Source organism: Populus nigra, chromosome 8 (genome assembly GCF_951802175.1).
Source record: "Populus nigra chromosome 8, ddPopNigr1.1, whole genome shotgun sequence".
NCBI classification, from domain to species: domain Eukaryota; kingdom Viridiplantae; phylum Streptophyta; class Magnoliopsida; order Malpighiales; family Salicaceae; genus Populus; species Populus nigra.
In genome coordinates, this window is record NC_084859.1 from 19,097,514 (window position 1) to 19,109,060 (window position 11,547).

Below are 11,547 nucleotides of genomic sequence, written 5' to 3' on the forward strand. Positions count from 1 at the left end.
TCTAGTTTAAACAGATAATGACATATAATCATTATAAAAGAAAGAGGTGGTTTGGTGATTGTCAATCAGGTAAATTCCTCAGCTTTTCAATGTGAAATGCATTTGAGTGTTGATTACAGTTTAGCAACATCATGAACTTCTGATGAATTATGTGGGCTAAGTTGACAGGTTTTAGGAAAAATACTAGGTTTTTTTAGTGTTCTATACGGCGGGTTAGATCATTGTTTTCATAACCTTATAAAAAATGTAAAAACGCTAGGAAGTCCAAAGTTCAATCAACCGTGGATGAACAATTTTTAAAATATTGCAATTGTGACACTGCGACATTTAAAAAAAAAATTAAAATGTTAGCATATCGGATCGGATAGGGTATAAACATGCGAGACTTTTAATATGGAACATGAGGTTGTGGCAACACCATGTAATTTAAATGAAAGCAAATTAGTGAAAAATCATGTAGAACTAAAAAAAAACAGTCTAATTTTTAAATAAATTAAATATTAAAAGATAAAACCAAAAAAATATAAACTTAAAAAAAAAAGATGATTTAATACCTAACACTATGTTTGTAGGTTAAATATTTTTTTTTGTAGGTTAAATATTTTTTTTCTAACCTTATAAAAAATATTAAAATGAATAGAGATGATAATATAATGGATGATATCTAGCTATTCATTTAATTTAATTAAAAACATTCTTTAAAAATAAGCTAAATCTATGAAAGAAAAAAAAAATAAAAGTCTCCAGATAATCTATGTTATCATCAAAAGCAATGAAAAATTTTATTAAAAAAAATAAAATTAAAAATCTCAATATCCAATTAACTCAAACATCAAATAATAAAATAGATAAAAACAACAAATGAATTCCTACAACATGTCAGTAGCTTTTCCTTTTTTTTTATTTGTTTATTAACAAAATTACCAAATCATCCATAAAACAACCCGATAATTACAGATAAATCAATATAAAAATACCAACATGCCCCTATCGCAAAGCTTAAGACTTTTTAATTCCAAGAGCAATAAAAAAATTACATTGTGCAAGTCAAAAAGGAAATTCCAAAAAAGCCCCTAACCATATTTAATTTTTTTTACTTTTAAAAATAACCAAGTAATTTAACTGTAAAAAAATTATAAAAAAACTAAGATACCCATAAACAAATAACAAAAGAACCTCACAAAAATATCATTCCACCCTTATAAGACAGCCATGAGTGGTTTTTTAAAAAGTAAATCATAATTCTACTATTATAATCCATCCATGGCAAATCAATTACCAATGTATGGTAGTTTTCCCACAGGGTTACCACATGAAACGTAGTAAGGTTGTTATCATCAACCACAGATAAATATGAACTATTGAAAATGAAGGTCCCATATTTGCCTTCCTCCATGACTTCTTGTGTCGATTTCCATTTGCTATGAGTAAACATGAAAATATTATCTGAAGCAAATAGCAGGGAATCAACCTTCCATTTTCTATTCTGCATTTCAACCATTAAGTAATAAATAATAGTAGCAGCGATGGAAATACATACATTTCTTCATTTCTAATTGCATTTTCCTAACAGTCTATAGCTGCATAAGCCTTCTGTACTTGAAGAACCGCATGAACGCACAAAATATGATGACTCCAGTTACTCCAGTAATTAGGAGGACCCACTTAAATGCACCAGCATCATCAAACAATGGTATGGCGAAGTTCATGCCAAAGATACCTGCCACCACTCCAAAAATGGCGACAACAAATGTTGCTGTTGTGAGTAGAAGCTCAAATTGGATCAGTTGATTTCGGACATTATCCTGCAACCAAATACATCCCTTACTTTAAAAACTAGCGTCCACTTAATCAGCTCAAACAAAATTCAAAGAATTAAATGACTAGTTCCCAGAGAACATAATGCAAGATCTTTGTATCCTAGTTGACCATCCAAAAGGATCGGTCATGTAATTCGACTTCAGAAATCAGTATCATGGATAACCTGAACCTGCAATCCTATCCAATAAGAACAAGACACAATAAGGATGCAGAACTTCTGCAAGAACCGATGGCTACTTATTTCTTTTTGTGCATCAACATCAAGAAGTGGACAACTGTGCATTATCACTTGATGCTATGAAAATGATCCTGCTTGAAATATTCTAATTACCAAAGTTCTAAAATGTTTGGTCCCTAACAACTGAGCTAAAGCAAAACACAATTAAATATTAAGAAAACTTGGGGTTGGGGGAGGAGGAATATGTACCAGCTGAATGTTGATGAAATCCTCCGTGTCATCAATGTACTCCTTCAACTGAAAGAAGTGAATGTAAATGAATGAGGTTTAACATCCTATACAAGAAAAATGAAATGGAAATGAGCATAATGGTTGCTGTTAGTACTGATGTCAACTTGTTCAGGGTGCTATCAATGACAACAAAGTACGCTTCTAGCAACATCTCCAGCTCTTCTATATTCTCAGTAGCACTTTCAGTACTCTTCATACTCTCATGTCGGCTCCTTGCAATGCTCAGGCTTTTCTCAAGTTTTCGTGAATCAGGAAGTGATGAAACAGGAGAAACCGGAGCAGAAATAGATGTCCCACCATCATTTGACCTAAATCCCATCAAAGATTGATCACCATAGAATGATGATTCCATCCGACATTTCTTTTCAGTGAGAAACATTTCGGCCATATCTCCATCATCATCCATGAGCTGCTCAATCTCATCTCTTACCTAGATACAAGAGAATAAGAATAGGGGAAAAGATAACCAAGTTTTATTTGCAATAAAGGAAAAGCAAGTGATATTGGATTATACCTTCTGAACCCTCCGAGTCAAAGCAACAAGTCTGCTTTTTAACCGCCGTACACGTTCCAAGTTCAATGTACTGATCTTTGATGTCAGTTCATCTAGTAATGGGTATGCTTCAATTTCTAATTCTGCTGCCTTCAGAAAATTGCAATTTAATTAAGATTACTAACTTGCTCAAACTTATGGAATCTTATCACAGAAACTGCAATAGGACAGACTATGTGATGCCTTAATATAGCAAAAGGCAGTAGCAGTACGACAGAAGGTAAGAGGACTGAATTTTGTATGAAACCCGAAAAAAGAAAAAAAGATAGCTCTAGATGGACATAAACGGAAACAAGACAGAAGTAGCCATCCCCAAATACTTCTCTAGGTCATTATGAGACATGATATCCTTTTCTAATCTATAAACAGCTCACTTGTCTCTTTCACAAAGACAATCCGAGTTGCATTTTTAATGAAGAAAGAAGAATTGGTATAACCATCAAAAAGATAAAACCAGCAAGGCATACATGTTGTGATACATGCAAATTGCAGAGGATCATGCAGTGTGGGTTGTTGCTTTTCTAGAATGTTTTACTAGTTTAAGTTTATCTGATCTTACGAACCCTGTGTACTTAACATTTAACCTCTCTGGAAATGAGTTGATACCATCGCTAGAATAATAGAGTAAAAAGAATAAAGAAGCCAATAAGAAGACTGTTGGCTCAAATTTGATGACTTCCTGAACACAATTTAAGTTATATACAGAAGGATGAAATCTTGGTTTCATTAAGAGTTCTTAACCTTTGTTGAGTTGAGAAAGAGATCTTGAAATTTTTCCCTATGCCTTTAAAATAATTGTTTCCTTTAAAGCTAATAACGGAGAAATGGACTGAACCCCAATAACTTGCAACAGATTGGAAATAAGCACTTGATCCAAGAGAAGAATCTGTGAGATCACTGTGATCTAAAGAATAAAATGATGATTCATTTACTCAGTCAGCGTAGATTGTCAATTATGCAAATTATAGTAATGCCTTTGGTTAAGCGAATGTTCGTAGCAAATAGTAGCAATAACCATGTGAAAAATTCATCATGGATAGAGGCACTGTGTTTCCATATGTGCAAAATGCACTGCCAATCTCATATTTAACAAGAGAAGAAAAATTAAGAGGAAAACATTTAGCCAGATATTTTATAGGAGATTTTCTCAAATGTTAGTTAATAGCGTGGAACACAGTAAAATGAATAAAGTTTCCCAGAATAACAAGCCAAATTGTGTGCAGAACATACAGAGATACACATCCGTGTGAATGATCCACGAGTTTGTAGCGGAGAAAGATGTCGACTAGGAAATTACTGTCAGAAGGATTAGAAAATACACCCATGTCTTTCTGTTCCAAGATGTGAAGATATCACAAGACTGATAGATACATGTCTACACACAGCCAGACCTCACTTGAACTGCTCTAATTAATCTAGAATGCACATCTACATCATTCAAGTGTCAAGAAGGACATGAAAACAGCTATATGGAGAAACAAAATGAATTCAATAGTATTTATCAACTACTACGATATTGCATGCTACAGAATCTAATTCATTAAAATTATGGTTGGAAAGTTCGCTAGGATTAGGAAAAACAAGAAAATTAGGAATGCACAGCTTTAATAATACATCAGCAACAAACCATTCTTAATTTCTCTTGAATAACACCATTCATTCAAATCAAGCATGTTACAGATTTAAAGTTCTTTTTACACACCTGAGAATCAAGGAATGTACAAGCAGATTCCAGAGCAACTTCAAGAGCCCTAAACTCAAAGGGCAAATAATCAGGGGATGTATTCCCAAATACACTGTCAAAATTCCTACTTCTCCTTCGATTCAGTTCAGCACCTTCTGATTGCCATACATCACCTACCCCCCGTGTCGTCAATCGTCTTTGTAGCTCCACTACATACTGCAACACGTAGCTGTCAAGGGAATTTAGGAGCAGAACCTCATCAGCCGTAATAATACACCGAATCTGCTCTAAGTTTGCAACTATAGCCTTCTCTCTACCAAGGATTGTTGAGGGGTAAACAAAAAGAGGATCAAGCAGGCGTAAATCACGAGCAGGTAGGTCACAACGACGCATCATTGTGAACTTGTCAACCTCAATAATTTGGGAATTTCCCGATGAATCAACACGAATCCATGATCGAAGGCCTTGGCCACGTTTTTTCAAACCCGGAACATCAACACCTTGGAAAGGTTGGCGTCCAGAGGCAGATGGTCGATAAGATGAATCTCTAAGGTTTATAGCTGATGCTGGTTTTGGAGGGAGCAGGCGTTCTTTAAGGTCCGCCATTAATAACAAGCCCTAAATGCTGGTACATTAGGCAAATGAAAGTGTGAGCATTCATTTGAAGTCATTCCATTAAGAAAGGCAAACTTTTATCATACCATGAGAGTTAAATTCGCATAAATTAAACCAAAAAAAGAAAAGAATGTCCATAACATTGAATGCACACTACATATTTAGTCTCAGCACAACATCCTTGGCGAAGCACATTGTGCTACACAATATAATTTTGCCCAGTGCAAGACCAGAGTAAGCCAGACCAGGTACCTATCTCCTGCCATAATTTGCATTAGATTCAAAAAATACTTCAGCATATTTACTTGCTAAATAGAAACAAATGAATTAATGCACCCAAGATTTTACAGTTTCAGCAGCAAGCAAACCGTCTCATACCAAATGTTATCAGAACTTGTTAGCTGAAGAAATATCATTTTCCAAAAACGAGTCTTTCCTTCACATACACTGCGAAGGGTCTAGTTCTGTATAAATCTTGAATCTCTACTGAATTAGCATCTCCGTTATCGACACACAAAACCACCTCCAACAAACCCTAAATAATACCAAAGAGATTTAATAAAACATACATATATAATCACAAAGAAGCAGCTTTATGAGAACCCCATTAGCCAAAAACAAGATTTCAACGCAAATCACACAGCTGCAGCTATACATGAAAACAATGGTTACCTCCAACAGAGAAATCAAACAGGAAATTGAATCACAGTCCTTGATTTCTCTGTTGATGTAGATAGAAAATCCATCAAGACAACAAAAAAATGGATTGCACGCAATGGGAAAAAAACGAGATTCTAAGAATCAGATAAGTTTACTACCTGACAGTGATTTGATGGGTTGTTGATTACAAAGGCTGAAGTGGGTTTTCTTTAAGGCAAAGACTTGATAGAGAAGGGAATCAAGCAGAAAATATTAATGTAATAATTAAGTAGAAAATTAATAATAGTTTAAGAACTTGATTACATTAAAATATTTGGAATTAAAACACGTTCCGATTGTTCTTAGTTTCAAAGCTTAAAAAATTCCACTGCTACAAACATGGATTTGTCTGTGAGGTGGCGGGGTATTGACTCGTGCAGGGCACCATAGATTAGATGCCTAGACGGTGATGGTTACTCAGCTGGATAAATACTTACCAAGTTTTGCAACTGTATCTTCGAATCAACTCATCCTTGGAGAAGACTCATGTATGGGTTTTTCCTGACATCTTACTGTGAGTAAAAACATTACATTGGCATCCATTAACAGCGAGTGTTAGAAGAACCCTGTTACTGTATATAGATTGGTGTCGTGTGTTATGTCTTCGGGCGGGCCAGATTTTTTTTCATGTTATTACAAAACCTAGCTTAACAAATTAATTTGATATTTTGTAAGTAAAAATTTAATTTAAATTAATTTTTATGTTAAACTGAGTTGGGAGTTAACGTAATCAAGCTAGATTAACCCATAAGTTATACAAATTAAATTGTAATGTAATTAATCGATTAAAATCTAGCGGGTTAAATTTAATATTTTAAAAAATAACTTTATTTTAATTTAAAAAAATAAAGTAATAAATTTTTATTTAATTAAAATTCATCGAGATGCAATTTATGATATAAACCCACCTTAAAGAATCTAAAACTATGTTCTAAAGTGTTGCGTGGAACGTTGTAAGCATTTTCGTGTCGGTAAAGTGACCATGTGGTGTTAAAGAGGTCGACATGTTTCTTACTTGTGTGTATCTACGTGAGTGCATTTGCCATGCTAACATACGTGTCAATACGATCATCAAGATCATGGACATATCAATGCCCTCCACGCCTATAATGTTAACACTATTCATTCCAATAATTAAGAATTATATACAAAATAACTTGTTTTTTTCTTTTCTTATGATTATTTTACAATTCTATGAAATCAATATTAATGATGCTTAAAATCTACATCACAAAATAATACTGACAAGAATTACTCCATATATAATTTTCCTTGTATATACTTAATTGACTTGAAAAATTCATTATCTAACTGTGTATTTTTGTGTTTTTTGGCTTTCAAATCGTTTTAGAAAAAATTAAAATAAATAATTGTTTTGGTATTTTTTTAAAAATTAATTTTTTTTGGTATTTTTAGATTATTTTGATGACTTGATTTTAAAAATAATTTTTAAAAATAAAAAAAAATATTTTAATATATTTTTAAATGAAAAATACTAACAAAATTTTAAAACAAGTTTAAAAAACCTATTTAAACTGGTTTTAAAAATTCACCATATTCAAGTAGCCTAATAAATTAGCCATGAAATCGTAAGCTTTGTTGTACCGAGCTCAAACTATTCGAGTTAGAATCAAGGATTTAAAAATAAAATAACAACCCATTGACCCGATGATTTAGAGTCCGTTTGGCTAAGAGTTTGTGGTTGCGTTTAGCATGTAACAGTGATAACATAGTGTTTGGTTAAGAAATTAGCCGTGATTTTTATACGTGGGACCTACCATTATCTGCATTGAAAACACGGTTTTGTTGAAGCAGAATTTACATGTTTTCTGTTGCGTTTTTTCCTCTCTGCTGCATGCTTTCGCACATCAAGCAAATTAATTGGCATGAACAGTGCAGCATGCTGCACTATTGATGCTAATTAAACAGTGCAATGCTGCACTGTTCGCGTCAACAGTGTAGCATGCTGTATTATTCTGGCCAAACCGGTTCCGGTTCAAAACTTAAAATATATTAAAACGGGTTCGATCCAGTAAAATAAAAATTATTTTTTATTATTTTAATTGTATTTTATTTGAAAAACTAGTATTTAATATTATTCAATATTTAACTACATAAATTAGACAAATATCGCTTGATGACATAGCATTTGCAGAATTGTAGATATTTTAATGGAACAATAAAAAATATTTTATATAAAGTATTATTTATTTTATGATGTAATATCAATAGTTAAATCTACAAAATTTTAAATTAAAAACCATCAATATTAATATATATATATTTAAATTATTTTATAACCTCAATTTCAAAAGTATTATTAACCAAACACATTAAACTACTTTTTGTTCAACCTCAATTTCAACCACAGTTTTAACCAAACACCTATTTTTTCAAATTAATCTCAACTAAAAGTAATTTTTATAAAATAATTTTTTTCAAACCACAACCACAACAGCTACCGCAATACCAAACACACTCTTAGTGAGCTGGGTCCTTTATCAGGTCAGACCCGGGCCGGAGAGGGCCCGTTAACACTTTCTAAGTACGGCTACATACCTTTATTTATAGTCTGACAACTATGGGCCTATAAGTACTGACTCAAGCCCAATAATTACAAGCCACAAAGAGGTTTTCATAGGAACTCAAAGTTGAGTTCTGAACTAAAAAATAATGCACCCAAGGGTCTGCCTTTGCCAGGCCCGCACCTCATCTCCAAACCAGAGCCTGCCAATTTAAACACACAAATATTTCTGTATTTGTCTGAGAGTTGAAAAATTATAATGCTCTAAAATATTGCTTATTGATACAAGGAAAGATAATGACAACTTAACTAACTCAAGGGTCCATTTACGGGTGGATCAACTCAAGCTTTGAATTTTTATTTTAAATCCCTGAAAATGATGCTATTTTGAAGGGAAAGAAAAAAAAAACCAATATTTTTTCCACCAACCTTGCCCAGGCCAGGCTCGGCTGGCACCAAGTTATGTCAAATAACACGGTGAATGAGGTTGAAGCTTGTTTCAATTAGCAAAACCATAACATGGATTCTCTTGAGACAAAAACAAAGTCAGACCACATGTGGTTCTGCTCCTTCCTTACGGTCCTAACCCAGCTTTGCAGGTAAATTATTCAGTATACTCTTCCATGTAATTGTTCCTCACTCCCATGAGCGATGGCAATAAGCATATGCCAAGAAGAAGAAGAAGAAGAAGAAGACAAGCAATAGCCAATAATGGTGATAAATTATTTTGGTGCTGCCTTCCATCAGCATATGTAATGGATAGGCTCAGCAACTTTACATGGAAAAAAAAGAAGAAGTGAAATTAGAAACAGTCCCCACATCTAATTATGTACAATAGACGCAACCGTTATAATTTTGGCTGGAAGATGGAGGGGGGCTTAGTTTTAAATCACACATTAAAACTTATCATTTACAGTTTTTTGTTTTTATTTTCTTAAATGTAAGGATTAATATGAGATGAGTAGTCACGAATCCCAGCTCCTTCCCACCCCATCCATTCTTCCCACATATCCCAATCTGGGTCGTTCATTCCTCTCATAGGCTCATCAATTCCTTGATCCGATGGCTCATAAGACCTGTACATCTGTGATGATTCATCTGGTTCTTCCCTCAAATTACTCATCACAATCTGCATTCCATTCCATACACACATAAGGTCAAGAGCATGGAAAGAATTGCACGTAAAATGCATCCCAGCAGCAACAACACCATGACAGTGATGGCTCTGGGAGACAGGTTCTAGATATGAAAAGACATCAATGGGCCATCTTCAAAACCAACATGGCCTAAAGAATCATCCAATAACTTGCAACCTAAATTTTGCTCATGATTACCTCTATGATTTGGGTGGTGTGGTGCTGTGTCCTATCGAAATAATTGGCTTTTTTTTACCTGATACTATGGATTTGATCATGGAAGAAATTGCTCATCACTTATCAGTCTTTTTCACGAGAAAAAATAATAATAATTGCCTTCCACACAAAACAAGAGCAATAACAATTGTATTCAATTGCAAAACCAATAAAATGTCTTCTTTATTAAAGCAACCATTAAATTTTAATTGGAAGCATATGCTCCATGGAATCTTATAGTTTAACGTGGTGTTATCAAAACGATATAAAAATAATAAAAAAAAATTATTTTAAATAAAAATATACAAAAAATTCAAAATTTTTAGAAATATAGTTTACACCGCATTCTCACAATAATCTAATTTGAGTTTTAAAAGTTTGGAAAGAAATTTGATTTTTTTCTAGAAGAAAGTTAAATAGTATCAATTTAATTCTTTTGATTTTGAAATATTGGCTGCATTGAATTTACAACTTTGATTGAATGTATGTGATGGGATCATTGAATTCTTTGAATTCTGTCTTTTTAAATTGTTCTTATAAATTTTCTAAGGTATCCATTAAATCTTTTGAATTTAATAAAATGGGTCCTATTCTCAATTATTTAGCAAAGGCAGTCGTCTTGGCTTGAACACTTTCACCTCCTATCCCTTTTATTTTCTATGTTTTGAGAATAATATTCAACCTTTACCTAACCCTACATGAACCCCACCAAGACAAGAAAAGGAAAGCACACAAGAAAACAAAAATGTATTTAAGAGAAAATTAAAAATGAACGATGAGGAGATGACTGCGTACATCATAGGCTTCATTGATCAGACTAAACTGTACACCACAATTGCTTCCTCTGCATACATCTGGATGATACTGAAACACAACACAAAACAATCAACAACCAAAATCCCCTTAAGAAACCAACCAAGAACATAATAAAAAAAAATTCAAGAATGGAAACCCGCCAAGAAAATCAAGAAGAAAGAGAAAAATATATTGTACCTGCAGAGCAAGCTGTCTAAAAGCTTTCTTGACCTCAGACTCAGAAGCACCAGGTTGGATCTTAAGAGTCTTATAAGGGTCCATAACAGAAGAAGAAGAAGATGAATAGGAAGAAGCACAAAAAATCCTGACTCTATCTCTCCCCATATTATCTTTATTGTTCTTCTTCCTCCTGTTCTTGATTTGAAACCAAGAGCTCGAGGACGCAGCACCCCCATTTCCTCCCATCATCCCAACAGCTGCTGCACTTGCCATTCTCTCAAGATCACCCACAAAGACAATCCAAGAATCCCTTCAAAACCAAAAAGAAAACTATGGGCAGAGGTCGAATGCTGTTTTGATTTGGGCAAACGCAAATTGTAGCAGTGGATCTTGAAAAGGTTGCTATAAATAATGAATGTTTTGAATGAGGACAGGGGAGGGTAATAAATAGTTATAATGGGGAAGTTTTGTGTTATTAATAATATTAATACTACCAGTGGGGTCCTTATCCAAAGGGTCTGTTTTCTTTTGTTTTTGTGGAGTGGAGGAAAAGAAGAGGGTAGGAAGGGTGTTTTGTGCTTATCCTGGTCCTCGTCGGATGGGAACATGCCCTTTTCCTTTTTCTATTTAGGGTTTTTTTAAACTGACATAATTTATTTTTCTTCCCCACGTTTTTACAATGCTAGTTTATTCGACTTAATTCCGCGTTTCTTATTGCATTTCACACAGGAGGGTTACGTATATATTGTTTTTTTTTATATTTTTTTTATTATTTGTATGTGATAATATTAAATATAATTTTAAAAAAATATATTATTTTAATATATTTTTGAGTAAATTTTATTTTAAAAAATA

At 33.4% G+C, this 11,547-nt stretch overlaps 2 protein-coding genes across 14 annotated transcripts; both read right to left on the bottom strand.

Annotated features, from left to right (window-relative positions):
* Nucleotides 1-1,217: 1,217 nt before the first annotated feature.
* On the bottom strand, nucleotides 1,218-6,430 carry LOC133701876 (magnesium transporter MRS2-1-like). 13 transcript variants are annotated; one of them, XM_062126035.1, is made up of 9 exons: nucleotides 5,961-6,392; nucleotides 5,815-5,863; nucleotides 5,521-5,677; nucleotides 5,300-5,401; nucleotides 4,546-5,152; nucleotides 2,805-2,933; nucleotides 2,385-2,720; nucleotides 2,249-2,296; nucleotides 1,218-1,805 (listed from the first exon to the last, which is right to left on the bottom strand). In XM_062126035.1, exons 5-9 carry the CDS (start codon nucleotides 5,131-5,133, stop codon nucleotides 1,575-1,577), a joined length of 1,332 nt encoding a protein of 443 aa, XP_061982019.1. In that variant the 5' UTR covers nucleotides 5,134-5,152; nucleotides 5,300-5,401; nucleotides 5,521-5,677; nucleotides 5,815-5,863; nucleotides 5,961-6,392; the 3' UTR covers nucleotides 1,218-1,574. The 13 variants fall into 13 exon arrangements, with proteins under 13 accessions (XP_061982019.1, XP_061982013.1, XP_061982018.1 ...); XM_062126029.1 differs by having other exon boundaries at nucleotides 4,546-5,677; nucleotides 5,961-6,023; nucleotides 6,279-6,394; XM_062126034.1 differs by lacking the exon at nucleotides 5,300-5,401.
* A 2,637-nt stretch (nucleotides 6,431-9,067) lies between these two features.
* On the bottom strand, nucleotides 9,068-11,171 carry LOC133700581 (chaperone protein dnaJ 8, chloroplastic-like). Its single transcript, XM_062124149.1, has 3 exons — nucleotides 10,711-11,171; nucleotides 10,513-10,581; nucleotides 9,068-9,494 (listed from the first exon to the last, which is right to left on the bottom strand). The coding sequence occupies exons 1-3, from the start codon at nucleotides 10,963-10,965 to the stop codon at nucleotides 9,300-9,302; spliced, it is 519 nt and encodes a 172-aa protein (XP_061980133.1). The 5' UTR covers nucleotides 10,966-11,171; the 3' UTR covers nucleotides 9,068-9,299.
* Between the last annotated feature and the right edge of the window lie 376 nt (nucleotides 11,172-11,547).